General features: G+C 45.6%; 1 protein-coding gene across 1 annotated transcript in view; it reads left to right on the forward strand.

The window, feature by feature from the left end:
* The window catches only part of SPON1 (spondin 1), a 211,336-nt gene that overhangs the window by 17,525 nt on the left and 174,109 nt on the right, over nt 1–19,702 (forward strand). Inside the window, exon 2 of the mRNA XM_075567377.1 lies at nt 812–918. Within this exon, the coding sequence (XP_075423492.1) occupies nt 812–918 (107 nt within the window). The remainder of the gene's footprint in view (nt 1–811; nt 919–19,702) is intronic.

A 19,702-nucleotide genomic window follows, 5' to 3' on the forward strand; every position in this document is an offset into this window, starting at 1 on the left:
ATCTATACTCACAACAAGGCAGTCAAAGTGATAAAGTTTGCCACGATTTCAAGGTCATACGGCAGCTGCTCAGATTACTGGATCAAATCACACCTTGCATGCTATGAAACTACAGTGAAAGTGGTGTACAAAAAGTCATCTTTTTGGAGCTGTCAAGATGAGCCAGTGATTATCCTAAATCTCTAGACATCCGCTCAAATCGTGATAGTTCCCTTGCTCTGGGGAACAGTGATTTTAATAGCGATTACGGACAAAAGTACTGTAATGTACAAATGTCATTGTTACAGTTGGACTATAATTAAGAGCAGCTCAGTGTAACAGTGTCTGTCCTAGACACATTTAAAGCTCCTTTAGTGCAGAAGTGACCTCCCAGCATTTTACCCTTTCGTATCTACATATGCAAATCCCAATTAGTGATATTTTGTAGCAAATGTAGAATGTATCATTTAAAAATCAGGAATACGTTATGCATTACTGCTAGAGAGGAATAACACATCTCTCTTCCATGGGCTGCTGGGCCCAGTGGGAGCACACTATTGATACTTCTTCTAAACCATAAGTTAAAACAAACGTCAAAAATGCCACAGGTGGACACAATATAAAGTGTTTGGAAAGGTTTTGTATTGAACATGTTTACAGCACGGTAAAACATCACCAAGCCACTCACCAATGAATTGAATGTTGCCACTCACCAATGAATTGAATGTTGCCACACAAGCACACTTCATCACTGGTCACCGCCATGATGTCACCGCCATGATGTTTTTCCTTTGCCACTGCAATTTGTCAGTGTATTTTCTTTATTTTGCAGTAACTCTCTCTGCCGCAAGCCCGGCATACTTCAGAGGCTTCACACTCATTGCACTGAAAGAAGGCAAAGAAGGAGAGAAGGAAGAGGATCACGCTGGTGTCTTCCAGGTGAGAGAATGGCTAATGTGTAATTTAACTTCGAGTTGAGTTTGAATAACCTCCCAGTAGGGGTCGTAGGGGCAAATACAATATGGGAATGGAACCATTCTTGGGATAGACAGAAGGCTCTCGTGCACACGAAAGAAAGCCGAGGATCAAATAGGGTGTAAGGCCAATCTGCCGTCAAATGCTATAGTTCTTTCCTTAGTTTGATTACTTTGTATTGGCTTTATTACTAATAATGTTAGTGTGTATGTATATAACACTAACACACACACACAAACACACACTGCGGTATGATGGTCTCCGCAATGATTATACATCAGGCCATGTCAATCCACTGCTGGATGAAGGCCCCCCATTGATCTTCCATGTAATGCGTTTGAAAGCCTCACTTCTCCATGTTGCTCTAACACGTTCTGATTTCATCTTAAACTTTTGGACGTCGCCTTGGTCTTTTCATTTCCCTTGGAATCCAGCTGAGTACGATCTTTTGTCATTCCTTCTTGTGATATGTCCGGCCCATGACATTTTCATTTTTTCCTCCTTGTGACGTCACAAACTTGTGTTTGCTTGCGAACACGTTTATTTTAGTTTTTTTCATGCTTTTGCATCTCTCCATACTTCGAGTTGTCCGAAGCTTCTGGATTATCTTTGCGATTAGGGTCCAAGTTTCACATCTACACATGAGCACAGGCAGAATACACTGGTCAAAAACTTCCCTTTTGGGAGTCAGTGAAAGGTTCCCTTGTTTCTTCCAAATGCCTCCATCCCATCTAGTAACATAGTAGATGAGGTTGGAAAAAGATGTGCGTCCATCAAGTTCAACCTATGCTAAATTTAGACAACAGATACTTTGTCCTATATTTATACTTACAGTATATTGATCCAGAGGAAGACAAACAAAAAAACCCAGTGACACATTATCTAATGATATCTCATAAGGGGAGAAATAAATTATTTCCTGACTCCAAGAATTGGCAATCAGGTTACTCACTGGATCAACATCCTTCCCATGTATACTTATATGGTATATTCCTGTATACCTTTCCTTTCTAAAAATATGTCCTACCTTTTTGTGAACAAATCTATTGTATCTGTCATCACAGTCTCCATGGGTAATGAATTCCACATTGTAACTGCCCTTACTGTAAAGAACCTTTTCCTTTGTTGCTGGTGAAATCTCCTTTCCTCCAACCTAAAGGGAATACCCAGAGTCCTTTGTACTGCCCGTGGGATAAATAGTTCTTTAGAAAGCTCTTGTACTGTCCCCGAATATATTTGTATATAGTTATCATATCCCCTCTTAGAGGCCTCTTTTCTAATGTAAATATATCTAATTTAGCTGGCCTCTACTCATAAGTTAGATTGTCCATCCCCTTTATTAATTTGGTGGCTCTTCTCTGCACTCTCTCTAGTTCCATAATGTCTTTTCTAAGGAGTGGTGCCCAAAATTGTACTCCATATTCAAGGTGTGGTCTTACTAATGCTTTGTAAAGGGGCATAATTATGTTTACTTCCCTTCCATCCATTGCCCGTTTAATGCAAGATAAGATCTTGTTTGCCTTTGCAGCCACTGCATGACATTGGGCACTATTGCTAAGCCTGCTGTCTACCAGCACTCCTGAATCTTTCTCTATCAAGGATTCCCCTAATTTATCCCCATTTAATTTGTAAGTCGCCTATTTATTCTTGCTTCCCAAATGCATAACCTTACATTTATCTGTATTAAACCTCATCTGCCATTTACCTGCCCAAGTTTCCAGTCTCTCCAAGTCCTTCTGGAGAGAAATTACACCCTGCTCTGATTCTACTACCTTACACAATTTAGTGTCGTCAGCAAAGTGTAACTGAGTACTCACCACAAACAAGGCGTGACCGCGAGACCAAGGTGGAATTTGATATAACACCAACCCACAGCTGTGTGGGCGCGTCCGGAGTGTAGATTGGTCGAGGTAGCCAGGTCGGGGTAGGAGAGGTCTGGATTGTCAGTAATACTTGCCGAGGTCCGTGTTGGAGAGTAGCGGATCGTAGGAGATACTTAGCCGTGGTCTGGATTGGAGAGAGGCGGATCGTTGTGGTACTTTGCCGAGGTCAGTATTGGAGAGGAGTGGGTCGTCGAGGAGCTAGCCGGGTCGGGATGGAGAGGTTTGGATGGTCGTACGTAGCCGAGGTCAGGAGAACAGAAGAGCGTAGTCTGGAGGAAAAGCTAAGGTCAAGAGCAAGGATCTGGAAGCACGACAAGACTGTGGAGGCAAGACAGCAGTGAACACTTCGCTAGTAGAAAGGTTTATGCTCCGCCAATGAGGGCGGCTGAGCATATAAGGCATACTGGGACCAATGAGGACAAGGCGAGAGGCGGCGCGTCAGGAGCGTCTGATGCAATTGGTTGACGAGGTGCAGGAGACAGGTGTGGGAGGGCTTACAGGCGGAGGCTGGTGATGCGGTACCTGCATGTGTAGAGCGTGCGTCCCGCATGTACATGACATGTTGATGATGCCCCCGCGTGGGCGCCACCCAGAGGCGGGACCAGAGGGCTTGGTATTAATTACTGCGCGTTATGCGCATGCGCCCGTAGTCCGATGGCTGGTAGATGGCCCAGGTGATGCGACGCTGTAGGCGGGGGAAGTGGAGCACCCGATCGCAGGCTAAAGTAAGGAGGGGGCGCGCCGAGGGTAGCGGGACTCACAGATCCTTACACAAAGATGGAGACTTTGCTCTCTATGTCAACCTCAAGGTCATTAATAAACAAGTTAAAAAGCCCAAGGTCCCAGTACCGATCCCTGAGGTACTGCACTCACAACTTTAGCCCAACCTGAAAAAGTTCCATTTATGAGAACTCTCTGTTGTCTGTCCTTCAACCAGTTTTCAATCCAGGTTCATATATTTTTACTGAGTTCAATTTGCTTTATTTTGTACACCAACCTCATGTGGAATAGTATCAAAAGCCTTTGCAAAATCTAAGTAGACCACATCAACTGCATTACCCTCGTTTAATGTCCTACTTATCTCCTCAAATAAACAAACAAGGTTAGTTTGGCATGATCTATTCTTCATAAGTCCATGCTGACTATTACTAATAAAAAAAAATTCCTTTAGGTATTCCTGAATATTATCCTGTATTAAACCTTCAAGTAGCTTCCCCACTATTGAAGTCAGGCTTACAGGTCTGTAGTTACCCGGTTGTGATCCAGCTCTCCTTTTAAATATAGGCACCACATCTGTTTTACGCCAATCTTGTGGTACTGAGCCTTTGGAAATGGAGTCCTTGAATATTAAATGTAATGGTTTGGCTATTACTGAACTTGACTCCTTGAGAACTCTTGGATGTATGCCATCGGGGGCCAGGTGCCTTATTTACTTTAATTTTATCAAGCCGCCTATGAACTTCTTCCTCAGTTAACCAATTGTTTGTTATTATAGAGGTTGTGGCTTCCTCCTGCGGCACTACAATTGATTCTTCCCTGGTAAACACAAAGGCAAAGAATTTGTTTAATACCTCTGCTTTTCCCTTATCTCCAATAATCTGCCTGCAGATCTCAGACTGAAAGGGTCCTATACTGTATTTACTTTTCTAATTTTTTTGTTATTAAGGTACTATGGTTGACCATACTTTTGCTACTTTTGTTACATTCCTTATAATTCTGATACGATGTCTCCGTCCTTTCTGACTTAAAGAATCTAAATGTTTGCCTCTTCTTTTCCATCTACTCCCCTCCCCCCTACCTGTTTATTTAGCCACATTGGTTTTGACTTATTTCTTTTATACTTATTACCCAAGGGTATACACTGATAAGTGTGCTTTTCTAACTATGTTTTAAAGACTGCCCATTTATCTTCTACATTTTTCTCTGCAAAAACATCACCCCAATTTATTCCTTGTAGATTGGTCCTCAATTTATTAAAATCTGCCTATCTAAAGTTTAAGGTCTTTGTTGAACCCAAGAAATCCGTTTTTTGATCATTTATTTCACATGAGACCATGTTATGATCACTGTTACTCAAATGTTCCAGGACTTGAATATTTGTTATTACTTCTACATTGTTTGATATGACCAAATCCAGTATTGCCCCTCTAGTGGTTGGTTCCTCAATAATCTGGGTCATATAATTGTCTTTAAGCACCCCCAAAAACCTGTTTCCTTTTGTTGTAATGCTAATCTAATTGCCCCAGTCTATATCTGGATAATTAAAATCACCCATTATGCAAACATGACCTAGTTTTGCAAAAGTATTTTAGCTTTCTCAATCTCACAGATATTTGGTGGTTTGTTGCATATCCCTACAAACATTTTCTTTATACTTTTACCTCCACTGCTAATTTCTATCCACAAGGTCTCCACATTTTCATCATTCCCTTCATAAACATCTTCCCTTATAAATAGGGTTTAGAACCGGCTTAACATATAACATACTCCACCTCCTCTTCTATTTGCTCGATCCTTCCGAAAAAGGGAATAACCCTTTAAATTAACTGCCCATTCATGAGTTTCATACCACCATGTTTCAGAAATGCCTATGATATACTGCGCTCTTGCAGCTATTAATTCAAGCTCCCCCCCATTTTATCTGTCAGGCGTCTTGCATTAGCAAGCATGCATTTAAGTTTTTTTCAGCCTGTACTATTATCTTATCTGCTCCTTCCTTTCTGCGCCAACTTGGTTTAGTCTTCAGAACTTTTCTAGTATTATCTGTATATACTATGGGTGTCTCTCTGCTTGTCAAACTCGTACTTGCCCCCATTCTACCTCCATAACCCCTTGCTATTTCCTCATCTATTCTATTTAGTTTATCTGTTTCATTCCCCTCCCCCCTCCATCCTAGTTTAAAATCACCATCAACTTTTTTAACATTCTCCCCCCTAGCACAGAAGACCCCTCTTCATTGAGGGGCAATCCATCCCTAGCATAAAGATTGTACCTCTCAGAAAACGAATCACCGTGTTCTAAAAAATCCAAACCCCTCCTTCTAACACTACTTTTTAGCCATACATTAACCTCCCTAATCTCTAACTGTCTACCTGCGGAGTCAACGTTTACCAACACCGCCGGGTCAATCCCAGCCCACCCAACAATCTGTCTACCCGATCCTCAATGTACCGAACCCGAGCGACAAACTGTTCGGTTCATGTGGTCATGGCAACAGATTCTTCCTAATAATGTAGTCCCCCCCTACCACCACAATCTTTCTTGGTATCTGAACATCCCGAGTCCCCTATGTGCTGGAGGAACTATTCCCCTGGCTGCTAGAGGAATCAGTCTCCCCCATCCCTTGTCATTTCTGCCCTGACACTCCCTATATTTTCACAAAATATGGCAAATCTATTGGGATGAGTCAGCACAGAACTGGCCTGGCTCTTCCTCTTGCCCCTGATTCCCCTTCTAACTGTTACCCAGCTACCTACCTGCTCCTCACTAACAGCACCACCAGCTGCACCACTAGTTCCAGCCAGGGCCTGCTCAGTGAGCACTAAACCTCTTTCAAGATTGTCAATGTCCCTCAACATTGCAAGTTTCCTCTTCAGATCAGCAATCTCTGATTCTAAAAGAGACCACCCGCTCACACCTCTCACAGAGGTATGCTCCTTGGAACAGCTGCTCCAAGTGCACATACATGTGGCAAGATGTGCATTGAGTGGCATTCTCAATCCTGCTCATTATTGCAACTATGAAGTCTATAAGTACCAACAATAAACTGTACTTCACTAAACTACTATACCTTGTTTAACCCCTTCCTTGTTCAAACTCCTCCTGGTTCTAACTGCACGCTTAATAAAACCAGCACTTGAAATCAACCAGTCACACAGATCAGGATAAACAAGCTCCGAATTAGTTAGAAACCTCTGTTTAAATAGGAACACCCACCAGGTGTGCCAGGTTAGCAAACAACTAACCACACCCACTGCTGGTTCAGGCAGGAGAAGAAGAAAAAAAAACAAAGGTTACAGGCTTTCAATTACCACACACTTTGAAAATAAATTAACCCACTGCACACTCCCCAAATTCAGCCACGCCTGCTAGTATTTACTAGTATACACAGCACTTCCCTTTCCTTCTGGTTCTAAGTGCACACTTAATACAAACAGCACTTGAAATCAACCAGTCACACAGATCAGCACATGCAATCCTCTTTCGCCTATTGATTTCATTCGAAAGGTTCCCATCCATTTTTACTTGCCGGCCAATGTTGTCATAGCCAGGGCCGCCAATGGATTTCCCAGGGCCCAGGACTAGTGTTCCAACGGCACACCGTGCCCCCCCAATGCCGGCAGTTTTGCGAGCCACCCAATTTCACACCTATGTCCCCCTCTTCCCATGTATTCCTCTCCCCATCTCAATCTTACCCCCTCTCCCATCTCAATCTTACCCCCTCTAGCTCACTTACTCCCCTCAGCCATTTCTTCCTTACTCCCTATTACACCCTCTCACTCTCCCCTCATCCATCAATTACCCCCTCCCATTAAATCCCACTCCTTAAATCCCCCTTCTTCCCACTCATTTCCTCCCCCCTGTGGCTACACAAACAATTCCCCACACACACACACACAAAAAATAAATTAAAAAAACAGCCCCCAAATACTTCTTCCAAGATTTCAATTTTAATTCCATCTTCTCGGGGGCGTCTTCCCATTCTTCATATTTTATTGCTTTTGCCACCACCTCTGTAAGGGCGCATGGTACATAATTGGTGGTTTCTTCTCGCTCTTCCTCTGCTGGATTATTCCCTACGTTATCGGTGTTTGCATTCAATTTCATGTAGTAGCCCTCAGAAACTCAAGTGATTTAGATCGACGCTAAGCAACAACAGTGTGAGATCATAGATACTTAATATAAAGTGAATACATAAAAATGGGTGTAAGGTGAAATAGAAAAATTCTCAACCTTCAAAGGGAATTGTACAGATTCCCTTAAAGCAACAGTGAACATCCAGGGTAGTAGGGAGCGATGATTCAGGAACACCCCAAAATAAAATGAACAAATGATGGTGCAATAAAATCACAAATGTATGATGAAGCACAGAAACTTGGCTCATATAGATCGCCTACTTACAAAAAGCAGGTGAAGAATCAGCATTAACGGGGAACAAGGTATGTAGGAAGTCAGGAGGGCTCTCACTCAGGAGGGCTCTCACTCAGGAGGGCTCTCACTCAGGAGGGCTCTCACTCAGGAGGGCTCACTCAGGAGGGCTCTCACTCAGGATGATGCTCATGAGAAAACACAGCAGATATAGGCAATCTATATGAGCCAAGTTTCTGTGTTTCATCATACATTTGTGATTTTATTGCACCATCATTTGTTCATTTTATTTTGGGGTGTAGAAGTCCTCAACACTTTTTGTGATAAGTGCATTATTCCCAATCACAAATCGCTGCTTTGTCTCCAGTAGTCTTCTTCACCATATCCCAGGTAAAGTCCCTTACACTGGCGACACACTTTATTCGAGCTCGGCTAGTCCCACGAATTCGGGTATACCCGGGTATATTGAGGTTTGTGACTGTTTTCTGCCCGAGTGCATTGAGGTATTTTCCAAGCAGGGATTGAAGCATTTTATTCCCGCTGGCTGCAATACTGCACAGTATATATATATATATATATATACTGCATTACAATTCATGAATTTATGCCATCTGGTAGACACGCGAAGCATTGCAGCCTATTAAATCCTAATCATTATCATTTAACAGATCAGCCGCCCGTCAGCCAGGCATGAACCCAGGCTGGGAAGGCAAACGCAACGGGGCTTGTCAGAGGTGAGGAGCGGCGCATTCCAGGTATCTGCCAGGTACATACTGGGTATTTGCTCGAATAAAGTGTGTCGGTGCAGTACATTTTCAGTCACGCGCTTGAAAATCGTCTTGTACAGCTCTACATATTCAAGTCTTGATCTCGAGTCTTGGGATTGCTTAATTTCTTGTCAGTTATTTTCTTATCCTGTTTTTTGTCAGCAGTTACTCTAGTTTTTTTTTACGCGCTTTCAACTACAATCTTTAGAAGTTCTTCATAATTGCTTGTTCAAGTGTCCCCATGCATTTCATGCAAGCTGAAGTGAGTTTTCTGTTCTAGTTGAAATTCTCTGCTATTATATTATAATAGGTTTCAACCTTTGAGCTCAATGAGGCCTTCATCTTTTCTTCTTATTTAACGAAGGCCAACAACATCCCATTTAATGGTTTCAAGTTCGTCTTCCAGTTCTTGCAGTGTTGCTCCCTTGTACAGTAGGCAGCCAGGTTTGGGTTTGAATGAGAGCTTTTGTTTAACCTCCGGGGATACTTTGCATCCTCTGCCTCCATGCCTTCTTCCTGGACACTGTCAAGCACAAGGACAATCCAGCGATCGGACAATGAGCGCCGTTGCTTTTCGGCGTGTTACATATTTACTTGCCATCCCGGCCTCATTAGCATGTTTCCAAGTACCTTTGCCACATTAGCTGGGTATATTATTCAAAATGTCCAAGTATGGTTAAGGCCTGGGACTTAGAGGGTTCAGCCGCGCTGAGCCGCGCTCCTGCTCTGCCTCGCCTGCTGAAAATTGAGCTTTTTTCTGTCCTTGCAGGCGAGGCAGTGAGCGCGCTCAGGGGGCGGGGCGGAGGTGGGGCGGAGGCATGTCAGGAGGCGGAGCGGGAGGCGGAGCGGGAGGCGGGCCTAGTCCCCCGCTCCCATTGGATCGGAGCGGTCATGTGACCGCTCCTCCGCTTCCCCGAGCGGCAAATTTGAAACCTGCCTGTCTCGGCAAAGTTTCTGAGCCTCCGCACGCATCAACGCGCATGCGGAGGGGGAAACTATAGCCGCGCTGATGACAGATGCTGGGGCTTTGTGCATCTGCTCAGCGTGGAACAGCCCGCCTCAGCGAGCTTAAACTTACTATGTCCCAGGCCTAAGCCTACAACTAGTGACACTGTGCATCTTTCCGAGCACCCGCTACCGCTATACGTCTTCCCGAGCACAATGAAGATGGGATGGAGACATTTGGAAGAAACTAGACAATATTTCAAGGCAATGTTAACAGAAATCTAAAGTGGCACCATATTTCAAGGGAACCTCCCACTGCACCTCAAGAGGAAAGTTTCCGAACAGTGTATGCTGCCCGTGCTCACGTATGCATGCGAAACTTGGACCCTAGATGCGAAGATAATTCAGAAGCTTCAGACAACGCAAAGAAGTATGGAGAGATGCATGCTGGGTAATACACCAACACAGGAAAAATAATGATTGGGTTCGAAAGCAAAAGTCTGTGACATCACAAGGGGGAAGAAATTAAAATTGCGGTGGGCTGGACAGATCGAAAATTAGATATTAATATCGTTGGACAAAGTTGGTATTTGAACTGGATTCTAAAACAGATTAAAAGACCAAGACGACCAAAAGTAAGATGAGGATGACATCAGAAACGGACAATAACGCAGAGTTTGAATCGAGTGAACCTGGTTCTAATTCCCGGTGTCAGCTCCTTGTGACCTTGGGCAAGTCACTTTATCTCCCTGTGCCTCAGGCACCAAAAATCTTAAGCTCCTCTGGGCAGGGACCTGTACCTCTAACATTCCTGTGTGCTGCGTACCGCGCGCTGTACTGTAGCTTCTCCGAGTCCCACTGGGAGAAAGACGCTATATGAAAGTTATTATTATTAATATTACCTGGAATCCAGCAGTGGCTCAACAGGGGCTGAAGATGATAGCGAGATATGCGCCACTGAAGCCTGTCTGATTGCAGCCTCAAATGCTGGGCACATAGCTAAAGATAACATCATAAAAATGCTACCTGAAAAGTTTACATCATTTTAGGATACCCCCTTCTGAAATATTTATTGCTTTAAAAACAGGCTCTTTGGGGAACTTCACTTCCATGTTACCAACAATACAATTGTATATGGAGTGTATCTACAGTGGAGTTATCTGGTTTCAGTATTATTTACCTTGATATAAAGGCAGACATATTAACCCTGTAATTGCTGGAGTTCCGTGAACGCTCCAACATCCGCATCTACATAACGAAACGTTATTACAGGCCTGCAGGTTTGAAAGGAGCGAAGCATTTTAGAGTACTCGGTTTATGTGATCCTGACATTTCTATTATGGCAAGACAAAGGTGGATACACAATATTTCAAATGGCAATTAAATAAGAATACCCCCTCCCCCCTACCCCCCCCCCCCCCCCCTCCCCAAATTGCAGATAGGGTCTATTACGGGGAAAACTATGCTGGTGGTGGTGTGGTGTATACCTGCTGATAAACAGTAGCCCTGAGTCTCCAGCATGATGGTAGGGGATAGCAACAGGACAGGCTTCTGGGGTATAACCTGACTCGTACTCACGGTGACAGCGCCTCCATCTCTTGCAGTCCCCAGGATAAGGGGAGAAATCCCTGCTTGAGAGTCTCTTTCTCCTTCTTCCCAATAGATTTCAATCTCAGGACAGAAGTATAGTAAACAGGATCTCTTTATTCTCTATGCACACAGCACAGCGGTCATCAAGCTGCTGATGACCGCTGTGCTGTGTGCATAGAGAATAAAGAGATCCTGTTACTATACTTCTGTCCCTGACGATTGAAAGCTAGTGGGAAGAAGGAGAAGTAGTACTCTACTCTGAGAGTCAGGGGAAGTCTCCACGCTTCCTAGGGACGGGCAAGAGTATGGAGGCCTGCACCTGTCAAGGAGACCTTGATCTCAAGGTAGGGCAGACTCTAATACAGGAAGTGCAGCCCCTTGAGTACAGATCCAGTAGCAACCAGCCCCTTGCCCCTGATTGGACACCAGGCCTGATTACACTACCTTCTCTGTGACTCACTGAGCTGCAGGAGTGTGGGGAAAACCCATGATTACTCCTGGCAACCTGCCCTTACCAGGGATTACTGCCAGGAAGAGGGCAGACCGATCGCCCAAACCAGACAGGGCTACACGGATATAATGTCCTAAATATATAGTATATTGTATATACTGTATCAGACAGCTCGCTGTACCATTAGATTTGGCAAGTCCAGACCTCACCTTTATACACACACACCCTTTTGGAAATTAAAACATGTGTTTGCCCGTGGTGATAGCTTGGAGTTGTTCATTTCCTCATAACTGTAGACCATAATGTAATATCCAATACAGGAAAATACACTGAAGTATAGATAAATAATTTGCACATCTGTGCATAGCAACACAATGAACAAGGTCTCTGCTAAATTACAACCCCCCCCCCCCCATAAAAACCCCAATCTGTTGGGAATTCTCAACCTTAATCATCCTTTAGAGGGCAGAGGCAGGTAGGGTTGCCAGGTGTAACACTGGACATGTATGTGTATACTGGTATTACCTCTCTGGACATGTATGCATATACCGATATTCGCTCTCTGAACATAGTGACCTGACCGGCTTGGGTGGACGTGGGATTTCCACGAGCAGGGAGAGAGCAGGGCTGCTGCTAGGGGGCTGGGCAGCTTCCTCCATCCTGATTGGCTGCTGCTGAGTAATGCAGACAATCAGGAGGTGACGTCAGAAGCCCAGGGGTGGAGCTAAGGAGAGGAGGAAACAGCATAGAGCGGAGACAGGTGTGAGTGTCTGTCTCTCGAGCGTGTTGCACCTTTCACTACTGTGTCCAGTATTTTTGGAGAAGCCACCTGGCAATGGAATGGGACGTTTGGCCACGTCCAAAACGCCGTACGTTGCCGCTGGACATTTCACTGTGATGTCCGCCGTGCGCTGAACCCGACAAACTAGGGATGCCACTCCCCGACCGCCCGCTCCGACAAGCCGGGCCTAAGAAGTGCATGTTTAAATATCCCACACGGGACTACAACCCTGCCTAGACCAGCCGCTCCTACACGCCATCTTTAAATTCCCCGCACGGCGGCATTTTAGGTGCAGCCAAACGCCCTAGACCGTCTGGCAACTCTAAAGGCGGAAAGAGTTGATTTTGTGCATTATTTAAGTTATTTCTTTTTTAACATGAATTACAAGAAGTGATACAATGTATATCTACAGCTTTATGTTTCTCACAAAAGTTAATGATTGTGTGCCAGACTCCAAATGGGTCAAAGCCAAGCCGGAGAAACTGAGTCACGTTGTCTGCCTGGTCCCAAATCCAACACACAGCTACCTCCCCCATCGGCTGAGAGAAAATACTTTGCAGCAGAAGGGTCAATATTTTTGGCATACATTTGTGCATGTCTGGATTTTAACAAGGTACATTTGCACTTACTATGCAATTTCGGTGAGCCCCAAGCATTAGGACCTAATCCACTAACAGAGAAGCCTGTGTCCTGTCACTTGTGCACACTAGGCCCTCTGGGATTTGGAGAACAAATACTACAAAAAGTATATATTATACAAAAGGAAACAAAAAACCATCACAAACAAAATGAAGCGTACTGCAGGAATACGTGTCAAAGGGCTAACATTTATACCCGATATAGGGGCTGTTTGGGTAAATGTATCCTGTTGATTGCCTTTGCATTGGTTTTATATACATCTTGCTCACTTTGAAATGATCCCCCCTCCGCCAGCTGAATGTACAGGATATGGGCAGGTTATTTTCCTTATTGTTTTTGACCTTTTATTTCAAAGGTGTTGAGATTGACTGGGGATTTGAAATGAATTCCTTCCAATACATAAGAACCCTTAAAGATGTTCAACCATCATACTTCTTCACCTTAGGCCGTGCCTATAGTGCCATCGATGGCGACGGCGACACGGCGGGTGACGTCACCTGTCGCCACCGGTGAAAGTTATGTTTCGCCGGGCGGCGGCGGCGTGGGATTCTGGCTATTTGATTTGTTCAAGGGCCGTCACGTGACGCGACAGCCCTTGAAAAATCTAATTTTGACGGCTTCCAGTTTTCGCGACGGCGACGTCGCTCCGTCGCTTTGTCGCACGCACTATAAGCGCACGCGGCGGCGGCAATGTATTTGTTTTTGGGCGATGTCGCGTCGCCGTCACTATAAGCGCAGCCTTAGAAAACAAAGATAATGGTTGTAAAGCCAATACCAGCAGTCAGGGTGGAACATTTTGGAAATCCGTGCCTTGTGGTGACCTTACACACAGCCGCCATCTTTAATGTCCAGCAATGGTTTAAAAAGAGTATATCTTTGAAAACTTCTATGTTTAAAAGACATAGGAATCCCTGTTGGAGGTAGTCCCCAGGATGCAGGCAGTGTAAGCTTTTAATGCTGCATTTTAGGATGAGAACTTTTAATCAAAGCACATAATAAACACAGCAGTATAAATATTTTAACCAACACATCGTACGCGTACATTTTCTTCCTGTGCCCTCAGCCACAAGAGTTATGCAGCGGAAAAGCGCAGTTACGAAACATATCATGCTAATTACCACTTAAATTCTAACTGAAAGACTTGCATGAGCTGCCAAAGCTACAGGAACTTGCACATCTGTTTGTGAAGAAGAACCAGCTGAGAATTGACACCGTTCGCCTGTGTAAATGTGAATTGCAATGAACTAAGTGCTGGAATAACAAAACGCAATACTTGGTTGGTCTAAAACACAAGAGTATTGGTACTATCCCTGGAAATTAGAGAATTACATGTATAGGTTGAAAAAAATATATGCATTAATCAACCCGCCGCGGCTGATCACTTCCTGCCCAAGGGAGCTCCTGTTTATTTGTACTGTAGGTTCCCAAGGGCAAGAGTGACTTGCCCAAACTCATGAAAACGAATGTTGTTCCATTCACACTTCAACAACCCCCAATCCCCACAACCTGAACAGTTCCAACATTACCTCCTTTGGTTTACACAAGGACACAACACATACAGTACACCCATACGTCCGTATTTTCCCAGACATGTCCGCTTTTTGTTCCTTAAAATCGCCATTCGGGAGGAATTGAAAATATCTCAAAAACATCCGGGATTTTGCCGTTGATTACGCTTTTTCCCCCCCGAAGAAGAGTTGACGTTCTCGCAACTTGAATTTCAACTTCAACTTGAAGGAGGGCAGCAGTGCCGGAGAAGGAGAGGGATGGCGGCTGCCGAGGAGGAGGACCATGGCGGCGACGGCAGCAGAGAGCAGTGATGGAGCCAGCCCCAGCCATAACTGACCTACAAGTCAATACAACTTCCGATGTCTGCTCGGATGGGCTCCATCACTGCCTTCTGCTGCTGCTACCGCCATGGTCCTCCTCCGCAGCCGTCATCCCCCGTACTGCTGCCGCCATGGTCCTCCTCCGCAGCCGTCATCCCCCGTCCTCATCAGGGACTAATTGAGCCACCTGTGCTGAAGCAAAGACTGATTGAGCCACCTGGGCTGCAGCAGGGATAGCCTGAAAACCTGACCTGTTGGGGAGGCTTGAGGACTGGAGTTGAGCGCCCTGGTGTAACTGGTGGATATTTGAGTCAGTGACTCACTCTCAGGCTGGGAACATGGTGCCGTCGCCCGTGCGGAGGCGTGCGCGGCTGTGACGTCACCCGCGTGAAGCGGGTGTGTTTTGTGGCCAGTGGAGATGCGTTATGCCTCACCATGGGGGGGGCGTGTCTAGAGGCGTCAAGGAGCTGGTTCGCCCTCATTGGGCGAACCGCTCATGTGACCGGCCTGTCGCGCCAAGAGATCAGTTTCAACTGATTTCTTGTGCAACGTGCGCCCCCTCCCGCTTCTGCCCGCACGCCGCATGGACGCGATCACTGCCTTAAGGCAATCTAATCGCTCAGCGTGCGGACGCCTCCGCACGGTCTGCAGCACCATGACCCCAGCCTAAGGCCACGTCGACCAGGCACGCGACGGAAACAAAATCTATGGGGCCATAGTGCGCGTGAGCACGAGGAAGCCGACGGAGCCGCAGATTTTTCAGCCGACAAATTTTTTTTTAGTTTTTTGCACGATGGCCTGGTCACTGGCACGGCTCAGCCACAGAGGGCAAACCACTCATGTGACATCACGGCCCCCGCCTCCGCAATCCTACAGGCCACGAGTCGCTCCAGCTACAGGCGCCCACGACGCCATGCGCTCCTACTTTATCCGATGCTTAAGGTTCAGCCCAAAGCTTCCTGTCCATGCCATTTGTATGAAGCTCAAAGCTTCCCTGACACAGAGAAGCCGCTTCACAGCATTGCATAGACATACCCGAGTGCGATTGAACTGATCGGCATACGTGTTTCATCTACAATGTCTTCAGGAGCCCGCTGAAGTGATAAGATAACGCACCTCTGCCATGAATCTACCCAAGCGCCTGCTAAATATATATATTATGCGTTTTATTGGCATAAACTGCGCACGCTGAATGGAGAAGTGATCAAGCCGCTCACCGGGAGTTTCATTATATGATAGGTATATGTAAGAGATTGCACGGTGCACAGGGGAATAAATGTATATATTATTAACAAGGCTGATCCAAGAAGGATCAGAAAGAGATCCCAAAAGTTGCACTCGTGCCAGTGTATATATCGTATGAAATAGGGATTCAAAATATCCCCGACATGTAATATCTCATAGAGACAAGTCTATGGACTAATGGATCAGCATTTAAAATAATAAACTGTTATTACATAAAACAAATATTACAGTGTGATAAATATATACAGTGATATCTTAATATCCCCAGAGTGGTGCGGAGACTCTAGTACTGTATATAGGATAATATAGACACAACTATTGGTATAATAATAGTTGGAAGAGGAATCTCTCAATATTAACCAGTTACTGTCCTATTATTTAAATAATGGCTTGTCACATGTAACAATCTATACCGAGTCTGTGTGCAAGGCATTTCATTCCTTGCCACACAACATCGGATTTGTCACATGCGTTGTTAAAGCCCAGAGAGCTGAAATGCGGCTTCTAGACCAGAAATGGCACTTTCTGTAACAGAAGGGAAACCTCAACGTGCGCATTTTCCATTTTCCCAGCCAGGATTAAGTGAACATGTTTGGCTAACCAGGAATCGGGCAGCAATGGCTAACAGTCACTGATGTGAAAGGCAGCACGAAAATCAATAGCTAGTGTAAGGGTCACATTTCTTCAGCCTGTGCTGTGAGCGACTTTACAGCTGCTGCACATTTCCAGGGAAACTCCTGCAGCCAGATGTTCCTTTCCCCAGTGATTTTACCCTTAACCTTCTCAGTGCTACAAGTACAAGATAATGCACACTTAGCGCAGCTCCAGTGAGAACTGTACAATTCTCACAATCTGCCATCACCAGATTTAGGAAGGTCCCCTGTTACTAAAAGGGAGTAATAAAGCACTCAGCCATTAGGAGAATAAAAGCCATTATATTCCCTTCTTGCACATAAATCTATCATGTGCGTGATATATATATATATATATATATATATATATATATATATATATACATACATATACAGTTGTGTGAAAAACAAAGTACACCCTCTTTGAATTCTATGGTTTTACATATCAGGTCATAATAACAATCATCTGTTCCTTAGCAGGTCTTAAAATTAGGTAAACACAACCTCAGATGAACAACAGCACATGACATATTACACCGTGTCATGATTTATTTAACCAAAATAACGCCAAAATGGAGAAGCCATGTGTGAAAAACTAAGTACACCCATACTGCTTCCATAGGAATTAAGATGCTAACTAGCAGACAGGTGCTGCTAATCAAATGCCCTTTATTAATTGATCATCAGCAAGTGTGACCACCATCTATAAAAGCCGAAGTTTTAGCAGTTTGCTGTTCTGGAGCATTCAGGTGTGTGTTAACACAATGTCAAGGAGGAAAGACATCAGCAATGATCTTAGAGAAGCAATTGTTGCTGCCCGTCAATCTGGGAAGGGTTATAATGCCATTTCCAAACAATTTAAAGTCCATCATTCTACAGTGAGAAAGATTATTCAAAAGTGGAAAACATTCAACACAGTTGCCAATCTTCCCAGGAGTGGACGTCCCAGCAAATTCACCCCAAGGTCAGACCGTGCAATGCTCAGAGAAATTGCAAACAAAACCAGAGTTACATCTCAGACTCTACAGGCCTCAGTTAGCATGTTAAATGTTAAAATTCATGACAGTACAATTAGAAAAAGACTGAACAAGTATGGTTTGTTTGGAAGGGTTGCCAGGAGAAAGCCTCTTCTCTCTTAACTATGTGAATATTAACGTGCTTAAATCTATAAAAATTAGGTGAATACTTAATTATAATAATAGTGATTTAGACTATTGCTATTAATAGCTGTTAGTGTTACAGGCAGTCCTCAGTTATCCGATACAATGCGTTACTCAAAATGGCGCTGGATAGCGAAACGTTGTAAAGCGAAACACGTTTTCCCATAGGAACACTGTTTAAATGAAAGGTTCCGTTACTGAAAACATTTTTAATGCTAAAATACACAAAATATTTTACTCAAGCAATAAGATATGCAGCACACACATAAATTATATAGTGCATATACTGTATTATATATAATATTACATAATATATAATTAATATAAAAATATAATATATTATATAGTATAATATACTATCTTACTATATATTTCTGAAAGCATTGTATGTATGTATGTTTCCCTGGTGTGTTCCCTGTCCCTAGCGGCAATCTCATTGGTCCCTTGGCCCGCCCGCCCCCGCACACCTCTCATTGGCCTCACACACTCACACCACTGCTTCAGGCCCCCTTGGCCCGCCCCCGCACACCTCTCATTGGCCTCACACACTCACACCACTGCTTCAGGCCCCCTTGGCCCGCCCCCGCACACCTCTCATTGGCCTCACACACTCACACCACTGCTTCAGGCCCCCTTGCAGCTCACCATCCCCCCTCCCGGTGGCCGTCACTCTCCCCCGTCACCCGGACCGCAGCTCACCTTCCCCCCCCCCGGACAGGCCCCGCACCTTCCCCCCTCCCGGTGGCCGTCACTCTCCCCGTCACACGGACAGGCCCTGCACCTTCCCTGCTGCACGTTTCCTGGCGGCTCGCGCTCACAGGTGCAGAGAGGGGGCGCGTGCGCAGTGCTCCCCGGACGGGAGGAGGGAGAGCAGTGAAGGGCCAGGCGCGCGACAATCAGAGGAGCGTGGGAGAGAGGAGCGGTGCTGTGAGTCTTGGCAGAGGTGAGGGGGCTTTGTGTGTGCGTGGTGAGAGGGGGAGACAGTGTGTGTGGGACACCGTGTGTGTGTGGGGGGGGGAGGGACAGTGTGTGTGGGGGGGACGGGGGGACAGTGCGTGGGTGGGGGAGGAGGGGACAGTGTGTGTGTGGGGGAGGGGGGGCAGTGTGTGTGTGGGGGAGGGGACAGTGTGTGTGAGGGGGGGGACAGTGTGTGGGGGAGGGTGGACAGTGTGAGTGTGTGAGGGGGAGAACAGTGTGTGTGTGGGGGGGGATAGTGTGTGGGGGGTGAGAGGGGGGGACAGTGTGTGTGGGACACCGTGTGTGTGTGTGGGACACCGTGTGTGTGTGTGTGGGGGGGAGGGATAGTGTGTGTGGGGGGAGGGACAGTGTGTGTGGGGGGGAGGGGGGGACAGTGTGTGGGGGGGGGATAGTGTGTGTGTGGGGGGGACAGTGTGTGTGTGGGGGAGGGGGGGACAGTGTGTGTGTGGGGGAGGGGGGCAGTGTGTGTGTGGGGGAGGGGGGGCAGTATGTGTGTGTGTGGGGGAGGGGGGACAGTGTGTGTGTGTGTGTGTGTGTGTGTGTGTGTGTGTGTGTGAGGGGGGACACAGTGTGTGGGGGAGGGGGGACAGTGTGTGTGTGGGGGGGGAGGGGACAGTGTGACTCCCGGGCAACGCCGGGTCTCTCAGCTAGTAATATATATATTATATACACATAAACAACTTTGCAAAGCGTCATAAGCGCGTTGGATAAGCCGTTTTGCCGTTGTAAAAATGACCATTGGTACGCATTGCATAGCGTT

Source organism: Ascaphus truei, chromosome 12 (genome assembly GCF_040206685.1).
Source record: "Ascaphus truei isolate aAscTru1 chromosome 12, aAscTru1.hap1, whole genome shotgun sequence".
In the NCBI taxonomy this organism is placed as follows: Eukaryota; Metazoa; Chordata; class Amphibia; order Anura; family Ascaphidae; genus Ascaphus; species Ascaphus truei.